The following is a 16,942-nucleotide window of genomic DNA, read 5'->3' as shown; positions in this document are numbered from 1 at the left end:
TCCTATCTTTTCAAGGAAAGTGCCTGGCCACCTATGCTTCTGATGCCTCAAGATTCACTCTTGTCAACCAGGGGTTTGTGCTGACTCCTTACTGTCCTCTGGAGCTCACCATTGCCCTGCGATGGAAAGCAGGAGAGAGGACTTCGCAAAGGGTCAGGAGGATACTGGGGTAATTGAACCAGCCAGTGATAACCTGCATATTTGACTGCATGATGGAAGTCTCAGCTGCCTTGTTAATAAGATCACATGAAGATGAGGTCAAGTGAAAATGGTAGGGTTGTAATTTATAATAGGATTTTTAAATATTTAACAAGAGCACCCAGAGCTTGAGATAATTGTGCTTTCATCCTTTTCATGCTAAAAGGAGGGAAAATACAGGCATGGAATGAGTTATGTGGTATATCAGATTTTAAGCAAATAAATGTCTGAAATCAAATGCAGTGCTTCTGTTTTACCCTTTTGAACCTGTACTGCTTTTAGTTTTATTACACCTGTCACGGGATGAAATTCAGTTTGCTGAGGCTGAGAAAATTTGAGTGGTTTCATGCTACAGAAGAGAACTGAGAATAGAATACAGTGGGATTTGGAAAAGAGATATAAGAGATACCTCCTATAAAATCTAGGGCCAGTCTTAATACAGCATTGTAACTTTCCCAGGTTTACAACCATGAAGATATAAAATGCAGAATATGCAGATCCAAACACATCAAACCCTAAAACCTGTTGTTAAATTCTTGCTCTATTTTTTTTTTCCTCCTTCTTGTTTGTACAAGACTGCTGGTATGAGTCCTGCTGTGAAACAATACAAGTATAGTCTGAGTCTGCTCTGCCAATGTTCTCAAGTGCACTAGTGGGAAGACGAGTCTGCTGATGCCATTCTGATGTGCCTCTCTGACTTGTGCAATACAGTACAGTACAGAAATGTGTGGAACTTTTAAGGTGCTTTGCTTAGACCATGAAGACCTTTGCTTGAAGGTCAAGGATGTGGCACAAGCTTGGCAGAACACTGCAGAGGGGTTGAAGTATGTTCTGTGTGGCTGTATTTAGAAATTTAGATATTGTTTAGTAGCTTGTTTTTAGCACAATCCTGGAATTTGGGTTTAGAAAGGCTGTAGTCAGCCTTTGTTTCAGAAAGTGTTTTAAGGGTAAAATTAGATCTCTCTTACTAATCAGCAAATACCTCTTGGGGTAATATAGGAGATCTGGGCAGCCTAGTTTTGTCTAGTTTTATTTGTATCTCATAGAAATGCACAGTGGCAATGCCATATTTTAGAAATGTAGTCTGTTGTAATCATATCGCTGCTCTCTGAACTGGGCTTTTTGGCTGCTGCAGTCTCTAAACCTGTTGTGTAAGAGAAATGGTGAGAGGGGACTGACAAATCTGGATTCTAGTATCAGATGTCACACTGACCTTCTCCAAAACCTTTGGTGTATTAGCTGATTTGTTTGATTCTCTAGGGCAGAGGTAATGCTGCTTAGCCACCTTTGAGATTCCTTGGATCAAAACCATGTAATAGCTAATTGGGCTATCATCATTACACTTCTGCATCCGTGGCATGGTTAACTGTTGCAGGTGGATAACGGTAAAAGACACAGTCACTTAGCAAGTGTTTGTACTGCACTTTAACACTAAATCTCCTTTTCTTTCTCATATGCCATCTCTCATTCCCTTTCTCTTTCACTTTGTAAAAAGCAGTAGAATGTCAGCAGTGAGATTCTTTCTGCAAGTGTTCTTATCTGGAAGTGTAAAATTCACGAACGTGACATATGCGAAGTGGTAGTGCTTCAAGTACCATCTTATCATGATGATTAAGGTCTTACAGTATCTCCCATTTTCCCTCTCCTGCTTGGCACGTTGTACCTTTTCTGTGCTTGTAGGATTTAAACTCCCTGGATAATAAAAAGGACTTCTAAAAGGCTGTTCTTGTTAATTACTTCTGTGTAAAATTTCTTGAACTTTTTGATTCTTTTTCACTTATTCCAGTAAAAAGGTATTGTATCTGTATTTGTGGGAGGTCTCCCCTGCCATAGGCAGGGGATTTGGAACTCAATGATCTTCAAGGTCCCTTCCAACCTAAACCATTCTATGATTAATGGCATGGTGTTAATGGCATGACAAAGTGAAGGATCCACTACTGGATCCCCAAGCAGACAAGAAAGTTCCCACTGCAAATAGTCACACAAAATGCTAGAAGTTTTGGTATTCTCTCCACACTATCTGTCATTAAGTTTTCTAATGTAAGGCTGGTTGCTGAAAGACATCTCATTTTGGTTGCCGAAAGCCAAGGCTTTTACAACAGCCAAATAAGAATAATACAGCAGTAACATTTATAAAGTCAGGTTTATAGAAATAAGGATAACTCATGGTTACGTGTGTGTATCCTGTGGCCAGATGCAATTGCTTCTCTTGTTTAGTCTCTTGTCCAACTAATGAAAATTTCAGACGCTTAGGAACTATGTAGTCAGGGATACAGTTCTGGGGCAATTTTTACGTTGTTGTGCTTCTAGTTACTGAAGGAGAATCCAGGGCGTTTGGAAAAACAGGTAGTGGGTATGAAGATCAGAAGAAGGTCTAATGTCCTGTGTCACTTCCAGAAAAGGGAAGGTAACACTATGCGTTGAGCAGCCAGGTCCTTCTGAAGCAAGGAGGGCTGTCAGGAAAGATACTTGCTTCTGGGTTTTTTTGTTGGTCTTCTGGGGTTTGGTTTTTGTAAAGTTGTCCTGCTATCGCCACTAATTTACCTTAGCATGCTGTTAGCCTTGGTGTCCACCAGGAACCTAGTCAGTAAAGTGTTTTAAAGTAATGAAAGTACTTCAAATGTGTAGTGGAAAACAGTCACTTCTCAGCTTTGCTGTTCTAAAGGCAAAATTAGATTTTTAATGTTTTTGTAGGATAATAGAATTTGAAGTACTTTTAACAACAACAGATCCTCATAATGTAAACTCGTTTCAGCATTTAATGTAGCACAGGAACTAGGGCTCTAGTGGTCCTTTTGGCGAAGAGAGACATAAAATTACACTCTGAAAACATTTTTGATATTTATGCGAGCATCAAGTGTCAATAGATACGGTGTTGGTTTTCCCAGTAAAAAGTGTTTGCACAAAATGTTTTTGTAGCACTTTATTTTCATGTGTTTACTTGCTGAAAGGGCTACTTTTGTTTGCTGGTTAGTAAAGCCGTTATTTGCTTTCCCAGGCCCCAAGGGTCCAGATCTTGCCTAAACTATTTCTTCCTGTTTTGAGGACCATTCTTTCTGTTTTTTTTTCTTTCCCTTTGTACAGTCTGATTTCTGCCTGGGTTCTGCTTTAACTTGTAAAACACCATTCCTCTTTATCCATCCAAATACATAAGTTGTCTCTATTTAGTACCTGTGCCACACTTCGAAGTTGTGTTTAATAATTGCCTAATAATTAAAGTTACTAATTTATAAGTGAAGTATGGACAGGATTATTAAAAACTACTTATGGTATGGATTTAAAAGGCTGCATGATTTATATTCTGTAAATATTTATAAATGGTGGCTGAAGGGCGCTGATGCTTTCCACGTTTGCTTCTTTGGTAGAGTTTGGTTTTTCTGTGTTCATCTGTTTGTTAAGATAGTTCACTTTTCACCAGTTTCCTCACCAGGAAATTGCCTTGCTGCTTGGGTGGAACTAAGGTGGTGCAGGTTTGTGGTTACTAAAAGGTTGCTCATAACCATCTTAAAAGTTTTAAAATACTTTTGCACAATTCCCTTGGAATAATTGTTTTCATCGTGCTTTAGGTAGATTTAGTAACAAATTGTCATGCTGATGTTGGCTCAGGCAGTTTAGGTGCTTATCTAATTCCTCTTTCTGTTTCACACTTTAATTAAAATGCTCTTAACTCTGCTGCGTAGATCTCAGATGGGTCACTCTAGGAGATGCCTACAGATTTTTAGAGAATTATTTGGAGCAAGTGTGTTTAGTTAGGAAGATATTCTGAAGGCCTCAGATGTTTTATGTTCTTTCTCTTGCTAGGTTGGTGCATGCTAAATTTTTATTAAAAAGTGATCAGAGATAGTTGTATTTAAACACAACCAGATTTTCCTTAGAGACAAGTAAAATGTATGTACATTACAGAGTTAGAGGGGCAATTATGCCAGGAACAGAAGATTATCTTCTGCTCAAAGTATTTTAATAGGCAGATGGCAGCTATTAACTTATTATTGTGGGAGGAAGGAATCAAAGTCATAATCAGGGAGAATGATGTTTGCCATGTAATTAAACTATCTCACCAGTGCTGTACACTGTTATGTGCATATGAGAATACTGAAGAACCAGTGAAGCCATGTGGTCTTGCAAGGGTAAATCCTTCAGTCCTGTTGTGGGTCAGATGGTGCAGAAGCTTTGATAGCAAAGAAAAGAAGATGGTGAAGAAGGAACAATTACTTGAACAGCCTGACTGATTAAAAATAAAAAGAGGCTTCTGAATAATGTTATTCATATAAACTGAATCACAATGCAGTTTTGAAGATTTAAATAAGGTCTTTGCGGAGTTAAATAACAGATATTTTCGGGAAACTGGAAGTCAAATACTACAGGTAGAGGAAAAAATACATCTCCCCTTGTGGTTTTAAATTGCTTCAAAAAATAGAGAAGCATAGATAATAAGCAATATAGATGAAGTCTGCATTAATCACATGGAATAAAGAAGCGTATGTAAATGTAACAGTTTGTACCCATTTGAGCGAAGAACTAGATTTAGACCGAGAACCCAGAATTAGAAGGCTGCTTGGTTGTGTTCAGGTCTCCACAGAAGTACAGAGCATGAACACGTCCTGAAAGGGGAGCAGCAGTGTTCTGGTCATAGTTACGTGCTGCACGTGGGCATCAAGGACAGTGGAAGGGTAAGAGAGAATAAGATTTTAACAATTAAGTTGAATAGGGATGAAGATGTGAATGGAAATTATTAGCAGAGATGCAAGCATTGGAATACTAGTTTATTTTGGAAAAGTATATTGTGTTGTCCATCCTGCAAGAACATCCTCAGAAAAGTCTTCTTACATAAGTTAGTAGAAGAGTGAAGAGAAGAAAAGGACTGTCTTGTGCTCTTTCTAGACCTTCTTAAGATACCGAGGTCACTATAGGCATGATAACAGACTGGGTGACCTATATGGATTAAGGTAGAGGTTTGAGTGATGTTCTTGCCACTGAATGTGATCTAATGCAACCTCAAGGGTGTAGCAACTCATGCCATGTGCTTAGCTAAATCCCTTCCTTCTCCTACTGATTGGCCTGCCACTACCTGTGTCCAGAGCAGCTGTTGGAGAAGCTGACCCTCTGTGGTTCAGTGCTTATCTTCCCTGTTGATCTTCAAGGAGGAAAAAACCATGCTGTGACTGTGACGACTTCCATTTTGGTTGGTCCTTGAAGGTAAATCAGAGACCTCAGACTGAGACAGTACAGTGTGGCTGGGAAGTGTCAATCTCTGTCTCCTGTCTGATAATTAGCCAACCCTTCTCGGATACGGTCATTTGTGTAACTCGGGCCAACTGCAGAGGCATGCCTCCTGTCTTCAAACCCTACCCAGCAGAAGGAAAGGCCAAGAAACCTGTTTCTATGGGAACTTCACAGATATCCAGGGCCCTAAACCCCAGATGTCTCCACCCACAACCTCACTAAGCAAACACGTTTCTTTGTAATGACATGCTACAAAACACTGAGTGGGCAAAGCCACAAAATTAATGATGCCAAAAACTCTGAAGGCCAGAACGTAGAGCTTAACATTAAGAGCGGAATAATAAATGCCTCATTTCACAGTTCAAGGTGTTGGCAAAAAAAAAACCTGGAGGAAAAACAAATGAAATTTTGAGTTGAACAGGCCCAGCTAGATGGTGCTATTCTGATTGAGAAGTATTGTGTGAGGCCTGTGTCCAGAGAATGAGTGTCGCTCCAACTCTAAATTCCAGGTTTATCAGAGCAGCCTGCCACAACAATGGCTACCTAGCTGCAAGGCACGAAATGGCACAAATTAGAGCAGTTTTTCAATTTATTTGGAGTATGTGTTTTAACAAATAAAAATTTGTTTTATCTTAAACAAAGGGCCTGTGCAAGGGAACATACGGCCTTTGTCTCTGGTAAAATGGATTGTTTTCAAATAACATTAATATAAATGAATTTATTTTTATTATTTTTAAATGGGAATGTAATTATGTTGCAGGTAGATGCATCCAACAGTAGGTCAAGTTTGTTTAGGGAAGCCTGGAGGAGGTCTACACTGTCAGATAGCCCGCCTTAGGAAAGTGAAAGGGCACCGGTGCAAAGTAGCTAGTCTTAATTACGAAGGGGTAAAAGGATATTGCAGACTGAAGCAGGTGGTGCTTAAAAATTGAGGCGGGGGGGGATGCACGACCCAAGATGTGCCTGCTCTGAGGAGCATGTTGATTCCCTGCCTCTTCTTGGTGGCCCTAAGCTCTTACATTCCTAAGATAAGCATGTAAGAAAAACTCTGGGGACAGCAACTGTGCCTTTATCCCAACTTAGTGAGTGATTTATTGTTGTTAATTTATAATTATGATGCTGCCTACAAAGCTTAGTTACAGATCATCAACCTTTTGTGGCAAGCTGTATCCAAAAAGACAGTCCTGGTCCTTAAAAACTGTTATCTTTACTCTCCCAATGTGAGAGATTGAGCAAAAGTAGGGGAGGATAATTTGTCCCTTCTCTCTCAGCATTCCTAAATGTGTATTTTAGTATATGCAACAATGCTGAGGCATTTAATCTGTATTAAAGCAATAGGAATAATGAATTTGAGCCTGAAGAGAATTAAGAATCTGTTGTGTGCCCAGTTATATTTTTTTCCGGTGTATTTTCCCTAGTAAGTTTACAGGATCAAAAGTGACACATCTGCCTTACGTGTTGTGATAGCTGGATGGGGATGTGGGAAAGCAAAGCAACCTGCTGGCTGCGGCAAGATTTTGCTCATTTTTAAATTAGACTTGTAAAGATCTTGTTAATTATGTGTTTTGCCATCTAAAGGATACAAATTATAGCTACTTCAAGAATTTAATTTTAATTAAAAAATACAATTTTATCACTTCTTGCAGTACAGATACTTTGTTGGAAATCGAGGAGGCTTGTGAGTTTAACTGTACTGCAGTTAGATTGCTATCTAGTGATATTCTTTTGCACCTGGCTTTAGAAAAGTACAATAAACCGATCATTTCTTAGGAGAGAGAGGTTATTAAATCCTACTATTAAGTTTCTGTGGTTTTGATTCAGTGAAGCAGGTGTGTGAGCTTAATTATACAATTGATGGGATCGCAGTCACTTCTACCAGCTGAGGATGGGACCTAAGGTGCCTGTCTATTCTGAGATTAGAAAAATGTACCTTCATGTATTTTTAGTGTGAAAGGGTGGGTTTAAGAAATTTGACTGACAACTTCCACCTCTGACTGCCAGCATTTCCATGTCATAGCTCTTATCTTCCCCTACATTGCTTTTTCTCTAGTCTGATTATATATGCTTTATTCCTTCATTTGTTTTATGCAGTCTGTTACAGTTTCTAGAGTACCTTATTTGTAGAGAACAAGTCTCTTTTGTGACTCAGTGTCATCTACTTTCTCATTCCCTATTATTCCATCGTGACTTCATCTTTTTTTTTTTTTTTTTTTTTTCTGTTCTGCCTAAAGAAAGAAAAAGAGATGATAACCCTTCCACTTGTGGCATCTTTCTCTTACCCTTGACCTCACAGAAAGTTGTGCAGAATGATCAATAGAAAGCACAGTAAGTGGTACAATACTGTCATTACTTTCAGTATTGACATAATAGAAAGAAGCATCTGCTGTCTTTAAACTGTTACAAAGCAATTGTTGTGAAATGTATTTCCATAGCTACAGCTTAGAAAGCAATGTCGCCCTTGTCTTCCCCAGGCAGGCAGGATTATTATTTTCTACAAAGAGAGCTAGCTATTGGATACAATTCATAAGATTGTGCCTACTGAGCATTTCTGGATCTTTCAGATAACTATTTTGTTTGGAAGATCAGTTCTCAGGTTGAAGCTTGGTACCTACTTTTAGTGTGTGTTATATTTTTTTACCATGATGGCTCTTCTCACTGTTATCCATTGCACTTCGTCTTTGGGATGACTATCAAACTCCTTACCAATGTGCATGGCTTCTTGGTGCAGTGGCCAATCTGTAGAGTCTGTTTTCTGCCAGCTGTTTCTGTGTAGCTTGTCTCTCTTCACTGGCCTAGATCCACAGTGGTGTTAATGGCTTCTGGCAGAAAAAAAAAAAACATAGCGAGATCCTCAATGTATGATTAATTTATTTTTATTTTACTAAAACAGAGAAAAGAATTAGCACACTACAACTGGCTGTTTTTCCAGGAGCTTTGAGTAAAAGTGTTCCTTTGTTTGGAAACCTGCCAATCTATCCATAGCTATGGATAGATTTGTTATTAATGCCTGGTTTAGCAGAGGTTAAAGGATGGAATGGAAAGCCTTAGTAAGGTCTGTAAGGAGCTGCTCCAGGATGACTGAGGACACTTATTCTGAGATGGTAGACTGTGTCCTACAGCTCTTCCTTCTCCTTGACACTACCCCCAACCCAAAGCCCAGTGGAGAGAGGAAATAAAGACACTTGCCCATCCATCTCTCTCTTCCAAGGAGCATGCACAGAGGAGAAGGAAGATTGAACCCCCATGATTGCAGGAAGTAGAAGCTACAATTTAGTTTAATGTTTACACTTTTGATCTACATGACCTATGTGTCATGAGTTCTTCACTGTCTGAACCAAGATGAATCATAGAATGGTTTAGGTTGGAAAGGACCTGGAAGATCATCAAGTTCCAACCCCTCTGCCATAGGCAGGGACACCTCCCACTAGACCAGGTTGCCCAAGGCCACGTCCAGCCTGGCCTTGAACACCTCCAGGGATGGGGTCTCAAAAACTTCTCTGGGCAACCTGTTCCAGTGCCTTACCACCCTCAAAGTGAAAAAATTCTTCCTAATGTTCAATCTGAACCTGCCCTCTTCTAGTTTAAAGCCATTTCCCCTCGTCCTATCGCTACATGCCCTAATAAAAAGTCCTTCCCCAGCTTTCCTGTAGGCCCCCTTTAGGTACTGGAAGGCCGCAATAAGATCTCCCCGGAGCCTTCTCTTCTCCAGCCTTAACAGCTCCAACTCTTTCAGCCTCTCCTCATAGGGGAGGTGCTCCAGCCCTTGGATCATCCTCGTAGCTCTCCTCTGGAAACGCTCCAGCAGGTGGGACTTATACTGGGGACTCCAGAGCTGGATGCAGTACTCCAGGTGGGGTCTCACGAGAGTGGAGTAGAGGGGCAGAATCACCTCCTTTGACCTGCTGGCCACACTTCTTTTGATGCAGCCCAGGATACGGTTGGCCTTCTGGGCTGCGTTTGCACATTGCTGGCTCATGTTGATCTTCTCATCAATCAGCACACCCAGGTCCTTCTCCTCAGGGCTGCTCTCCAGCCATTCCCCGCCAAGCCTGTATTTGTGCTTGGGATTGCCCCGGCCCAGATGTAGGACCTTGCACTTGGCCTTGTTGACCTGCATGAGGTTGGCTTGGGCCCACCTCTCCAGCCTGTCCAGGTCCCTCTGGATGGCATCCCTCCCCTCCAGCATGTCTACCTTGCCAAACAGCTTGGTGTCATCGGCAAACTTGCTGAGGGTGAACTTGACCCCACTGTCCATGTCGCTGACAAAGATGTTGAACAGTACAGGTCCCAGTACCAACCCCAGAGGAACGCCACTCGTCACTGCTCTCCACATGGACTTTGAGCCGTTGACTGCAACCCTTTGAGTGCGACCATCCAGCCAGTTCTTTATCCACCGAGTGGTCCATTTGTCGAATCCATGTCTCTTCAATTTAGAGACCAAGATATTGTGTGGGATAGTGTCAAACACTTGTCATCTACCTGGACTTGTGCAATCAGTTGCTCTTCCCTTATCCACTGCCGCTGTAACCCCTTTGTACAATGCCACCAAATTTGTCAGGTATGACTTGCCCTTGGTGAAGCCATGCTGGCTGTCACCAATCACCTCCTTGTTTTCTATGTGCCTCAGCAGAGTTTCCAGGAGGATCTGCTCCATGATCTTGCCAGGCACAGAGGTGAGACTGTAGTTCCCTGAAGATGAATCCAGCCTCTAGTTTTATTTTCCATTCATAGCTTCAAAATCAACCTTCCTTCTACTCTGAGTTCTAAGTCCTCTAGGAGAAAGGCAGGGTGTACAGTAATGTCTAGGCTCAAGAAGTTCAGGCTCGTCCACAGTTAGAGCCAAACACAGAAGGGAAGATCTTCCTTCAAGCAGTTTATTTTCTGGCTGGTTCCTCCTGTAATAACTTCTGCGTGGAAAAAGTAGTAGTGGAAATACATGCAATTTTTAATAGTTTTTCTGATCAATATAGTAAATTACTGTACATTCTTCTAGTCCCTTTTCCCCCCTTAATCTCTATATCTAGCATTAAGACTACATTAGAAAGAAGATCAAAGATGCTAATGCAATGTCTGGAGAGTTCCTTTGTTCTACTTACCATTTCGTGCCTTTGAAGACTTAATTACAATTTAAATTTGTAAACAAGTGTTTTCCAATTTTAAATAAACAGTTCTGTTCTTCTGCTATGCTATTAGCTGCAATATATCGACATGGCAAAAGAAGCTATAACATGTAATTTTGTTTACTAGAAGGTTTATACAATTAGAAGATGTTTTCTCACTATTTGATATGAATATTAGATAACAAAGTAGGTATGCTATTTTTAACTGGTTGAGAAACAAAAAATTAAAGCATTAAAAGGGCTTCAGTTCTTAACTGTTTTGTTATAATAAAGGATCATCTAAATATTTCCCTGAAATGAATATCAGAGTATGTACACCAGCAAAAATTTAGTGTTCTTGCCTTTAATTTTGCTGTCATGGTTAATTCAAGAGACATCACTGCCAGTAGTGTGTGTGTGGGTTTTGTTTTGTTTTGTTTTGTTTTAAACAAGGTCAACATACAAAAATTAGCCTGATACATAATACTCTAGAACATGAGCCTGAGACAAATATGGAAAAAAATACATAAAAAGACCACTAATTAAAACATCTTCATCCAGTTAATCTTCAGATACCTCAGTGAATCTAAAAATCTGTCTTGGATTTTATCATTGTATTCTTTATTTAATTTAAATTTTGTGGGATGGTTACAGATCCTGTAATTTCTAAGTGGGTTATTTATTGTCATCCCTACAATTCTAGTAGTAAACATTTGCACGGTACAGATCAGTGTTGAAACACTTTCTTGCATTAAATCAGATTTAACAGCAGAATGTAAAACTAGTTACTAATCTCAGCTACAACTAACGTGAACTTTGGGAGAAAACTCAAAAATGCCTGTGAATTGTTTCACAGAATCACAGAATGGTCAGGGTTGGAAGGGACCTCTGGAGATCATCTAGTACAACCCCCCTGCCAAAGCATGGTCACCTACAGCAGGTTGCACATGATGGCACCCAGGCAGGTTTTGAATGTCTCCAGAGTGAGAGACTCCACGGTCTCTCTGGGCAGCCTGTTCCAGTGCTCTGCCGCCCTCAAAGTGAAGTTCCTCCTCATGTTAAGATGGAACTTTGTATGTTCAAGTTTGTGCCTGTTACCTCTTGTCCTGTCACTGGGCACCACTGAAAAAAGACTGTTCCCATCCTCCTGTCACCCTCCCTTTAAGTATTTATAAGTATTGATAAGATCCCACCTCAGTCGTCTTTTCTCTAGACTAAAAAGACCCAAATTTCGGCATACTGTAGCTCTTTGTATGGTTGTTGTATTATCTTGTGGTATGAGTCTTTCAGAAGATCACAGTAAATGTGTTCCCTCAGCTGTCCACACCCTACTTGTTCTGTGTAAATATCCTAATACAAAGGATTGTTCACTCAGCTGTTTTGAGTTGGATCCTTCTGTGTGACTTGCAGGTCCTAATTACTGATAATCCCATACTTCTCAGATTTCCTGCATATTTTATCTAATTATATGTGACAGTAAGTACTAAAACTTTCTTTAAAGTAAAAGCCAAACAGCTCTTTATGCTGATTTATACCTATTATATGTTTTCACATACTTTGTGAAGGCGCTTTTTTTCTTTTGAAGTAACATATGTCCAGACAATCACTCGTTTGGCTGTTTGTGGAGGATAAATGAGTTACATGAGTATATTCTTAGTGTAATTTGTTGTAGGAATATAAGGTTGTATGAAACCATAGGGACCTTCAGACCTTGTCCCCAGCAATCTTAGGCCACAAGAAGAGGGGCTGTCTGGAAGAGATAATGAGGGAGGTGGGCTGGGTCTTGCATCTGTCTCTGGGCAGAGTCCTGTGATGGAACATCCCAGAGCTAAATCCTGATTGAGCTTGATTGCAACTGAAAGAAGTGAAGGGAATAGGCAACAAGATCTGACCATGGAGTATGAGGGGTGGGAAGTTCATGGAATAGGTTCTAAGATGGCTTCTGCTCCATTGATGCCTGTTGTGTGATTATTCTTTGGAAGAGAATTGCTGGGTACCAGGCACGGCAACTGAAATTAAATTCAGGAGAACCAGGATTGGCCTAATCTGGACAAGATGGAGAAGGAGAAGAAAATAGATGCTAGTAAGTACTGGTGCATGGGCCATATTCTCATGTCCTATCTGTTAGTGGCCTGCTTGAATGACACTTGAAAAACCTCTACTTTAGACAAATATGTGAAGGTCAGTGCCTAAAATGTTGTGCTGTTAGTAAAGGACATGAAAAATACAGGACATCAATGCAATGGGTTCTTGTGATGGCTGGTGATCTATTGGATGAAGCTCCTAATTAATTCTGGGAATCTTGCAACGCCTATGCTACAAAGTAAAGCAGAAGCTATTCACTCACCCCACTAAATTGCTGTTCTAAGTGGGTGAAAGTTAATTCCTGATTCCACACCTGGTTAGTGGTATAGTCCTAAAATTATAGCAGCTGTGCATCTGAACAATTTTAATAAGTATCATAATTCCAGTTTTTCCAGTTTTGACCACAGCTAGAAACAAGGCGTGATCTTCAGGGGAAGGGGAGCAGGCAATGCAGCTTGAATGGGACTCCTCCATGAAGAAGCACATAACATACTTGTCAGGAAAAGGAGGAGCATTGGGAACCTCAGATTGACTTTTTTTTCCTTTTCTTTTTTTTTTTTTCCTTTCTTCTGCTACCAAATATCCATCAAGGTTTTGTTAATCCTGAAAACATCTCAGCTACTCATATAACTCCCTTCCCAAAGTGACCAAACCTTCCATGCATCTTTAGGCAAAAACACTGTCTCTCCCAGCCCAACTAGCTGTGTGTTGTCAGGTTATGTAGCTGGGCAGGAGAGGAATGCTTGCCCAGGATTTTGAGACTGTGTGTGAGCAGTACTTTAAGGGATGTCATATAAGCCCACTTATAAGTGCACTGGAGGGTGCTAGGCTGCTCCTTGGACACCTGCCCTTAAAGTACGGCTAAGTCATTGTCATGGTCTCACAGTACTCCCCTCAGTCTGGACACTGTAGTTGTAAGCGTGTGAGATGGCAGTATCTAGAGAGAGAAAGCAGTAACTGCAAGAAACGTTCTGCTGTCTTTGCGGTGTAGCACAGTGCAGAGATACCCACAACCTCTGAGCAATTTACACATGTGATCCAGAGCAGAGGTCCTAGCTCAAAGCTCCAGAGCGGTATGGTATGGTATGGTATGGTATGGTATGGTATGGTATGGTATGGTATGGTATGGTATGGTATGGTATGGTATGGTATGGTATGTATGTTATGTATGTTATGTAATCAGCGTGCCTGAGTTGATAAGCTGTGTTAGCCAACACGGCTAACTAGCGAAGAATAACTTCATACTGATGCAAGTGTAGTCTGAGTTTAAGCTGTTGGATGCTGACCTATATTGCGCTTCATTGCAAATATAATCATGTCCTAATTGTAACCCCTCTCCTTATTGTTGCTGCTTTAGCGATGCCATTGACTATGTCGAACTTGACTTTTATTTAGCAGGATTAAAGCATCATTATGTATTGGTCTGGGGACTATCAGATATCTTGCAATTCTAGAATTACTGTGTCTCAGTTCGGTGAAGTGAGTTAAATGTAATAATCAGGGGTAGGAACCCTAGCAGAGTAGGCTTGTTTAGTGTCTTTACTTTTGTGAGCATGCAGGTAATACAGCTTTAGCTCCCTGCACATAAACTACCATCTGGTAATTTGGCAGTAATGATTCCGACTGGGCATATATTTGTCACTTCACGTGGAAAACAAATTTAGCCATTGGGAAATGTTTAACTTTGAAATTTTATGCTTCCTATATTTTGTCTGAAGGAGCCTTAACTGAGAGTTAGTAAGTAATATTTTCCCTAATCCTGTAAGTTAGGAGAAAGAATGACTTAAATTAATTTTACAGCTTCTCCATACTTTCAGTAAACTATCGGGGGAAAAAGAGCCTTGAAATGTTACCTGACCAGATTTACAACTTCCCAACAAGCTTATTCTAATAAGTGGCTAATGATCATTTGAATACTATTTTTTAAGATAGCCTAAATTTAAAGAGAAAGATGGGGTTTGCATATAGATCAGCAAATGGAAATCGAGGTGCACTGTGAAACCCATCATATTCCAGTGCTGCAGGAAAGATTTGGCTTGGACTTCTGATCAAAATGCCATTCTGTATTTTAGTTTCTGTGAGAAGTTACAGATTATATAAATATAGATACATTATGACTATGTATAGATATATAGTTATCTATATAGATATATACTATGTAGATATATTTAATTCCAGGTGAACTGGGAACCAGTTATGTACCTTCTACCCCCAAAGGAAGAAGTGTGAAACTAACAAGAAGAGCTGTGTTACGTGCTCAGCTGCAGGAACTGTATGTATAAACTGAATCTCTGTATGTGCGCACAGAGGAATGTCTGCATTGCTAAAGTGCAGATTTCTTTTTTCCTGGGTGAAGGAATTCCAACATAATTGTTGGAATGGGATGTACATGGTGAAATATAAAAATGCAATGTTATTTTAAAATTTTGGCTTTTAGATACCTAAATCTGGCAGTCTTCTATATAGTGTAGAAAAATGCTTAAATTCTGGGACTCATCTCTAACCATTTAGCTGAATCAGCTCATCCTTGTGTGTTTTCGTGAATTCTTAGATTAAGTGTGTTTAACAAAATGTGTAGCTAGATTAAACATATGAAATAAATCCTATCTTCTTCCTTGATTCTTAAAGAATTACTCATGCGGTTAATTCAAGACATAACAGCAATCCCACTGAGCTCCAGTATTCCATTATGCTCCGGTACTTGGTGCATCTATAACCAATGTCTGAAAGGTATATTTCTCAGGCTGCTTAGTTCAAAGGACTCTACAAGGAAGGTTGAGAGGAGGCTGTGCTTCCTGCACAGAGTAGAATTATATAGTGGTGTGAATTTTGCTGCAGATTCCTGTTCTCCTTGGAGACTGCAAAACTAACAAGTTGTCTTATGAGTAGGAAAAAGTCAATAGCCTTATTTCCTGTGGTTTTGTGTCTTGTAGTTGGCTGACTTTCTTGAATCAAGTTAATATTATAGTTCCTCCCGAGGCTGTGCTGAACTCCTCCTGGGTAAGGTGCTGTAGGAACGTCACCAGAAGGTGTGCTTTGGTGGAATGGATGCTGTGGTACCCAGAAGTACAAACTGGGACCTTTTTTTCTGTTGTTGTAAAGCAGATTTTATAAATGACCCTCCTTCCCTGTTTGGTTTTTCTGATACCTCATGTAAGGATGAGCTCATCTAGCATTCTCTTTGTGAAATCACTTTAAATCTTCTCTACCAACTGACTGTTTTCATTAAACTTGTTTTAAGAGACCTCTAACTCTGTTTGAAATCTAATACAGAGCTTGGGACTCAGTGGTTATTAAAGGAGAAACAGGGACAAGCACGTAAGTTAAAAAAAAAAAAAAGACTAAGAAGAACAAAATGTTGGGAACCTTGCCTGCATGCTTTGCTGTGCAGTTGCTTAAAATTGTGGATGCTAAATTCTGTAGGATATAAATCACAGGGAACAGGGACAAAGTTCTAGGTTTACATTCTGGATGGGAAGAGTTGAGATCTCTTCTGGCTCAGGAAGCTTGTTTTCTTCCAAATGTGTTCATTTTTTTTTTTATTCTTGTCTTTCCTAAACTGAAGACTAAGACAGAAATTACAGCAATGGTCTGTGAGGGTAGTGCCAGACACTGGTGAAGAGATCTTTTCAGGTCAGATTCAAGAAATGAGTTTCTGTTGCCCAAGTAGGGAAAAGAAACTGAGAAGTTCAGGTGACCTGTCACTAGAACTGAAGCATCCTGCCTATGCTGATAGACCTGGCCCAGGACTGAAGTGACCAGTCATAAGGAGTGAGAGGATACCAGTAAAGCTGTCTTCAACAGAGTAGAATGGCAACAGAAGGTGAAGTCCAGGACTTAGCGCTACTAGGTGTGGCTGGAAAAAACAAGGATAATGAAGGAAAGACAAAGACTGTGAACAGCAAGGGAAAAGTGAGAGAGTAGGTTACTTGTCATAGTGCTTGTGTGAGAAGGTGTCAGAACTGAGACTGGCTGAAAGAAGACTGCAACCCACAGCACAGTGGAGAGATGTTCAGACTGGAACTGTGAGATGACTGAAGTGAAGCCTTTGCGGAGGGACAGTGACCATTAGGGAGGACTCTGGTAGTGGCTTGAGCAAGAAAGTAGAGACTGAAGGGTCAGACTAGATTTCAGAGGATTTAAATGAGAAGCAAGAGATAGCAGTTGGGACAGACACTGGATGACGTCTCAGAGGATCATGCAGAGGATTGACATGCATGTGCTATTTTGGAATGGATTTTAATTTCAGTTCAGTCTTGAAGTTTGAACTTGATCATTGGGTCTAGTTAAGTGTTACTCAGTTGCCTTGGGTGGGTTTGGCCCAGGTTGGCTTCCAT

General features: G+C 40.3%; 1 protein-coding gene across 1 annotated transcript in view; it reads left to right on the top strand.

Moving 5' to 3' along the window:
• Positions 1-782: 782 nt before the first annotated feature.
• Positions 783-16,942, top strand: part of TPD52L1 (TPD52 like 1) — a gene marked incomplete at both ends in the record, with an annotated part of 56,108 nt that continues 39,948 nt past the window's right edge. Inside the window, 2 exon segments of the mRNA XM_082481469.1 lie at positions 783-830; positions 832-862. Of these exon segments, the coding sequence (XP_082337595.1) occupies positions 783-830; positions 832-862 (79 nt within the window).

The sequence above is a fragment of the Vanellus vanellus genome, assembly GCF_965231255.1.
Source record: "Vanellus vanellus genome assembly, chromosome: 3".
In the NCBI taxonomy this organism is placed as follows: Eukaryota; Metazoa; Chordata; class Aves; order Charadriiformes; family Charadriidae; genus Vanellus; species Vanellus vanellus.
The sequence above is the reverse complement of the archived record's forward strand: the minus strand, read 5'-3'. Positions and strand labels throughout refer to the sequence as shown.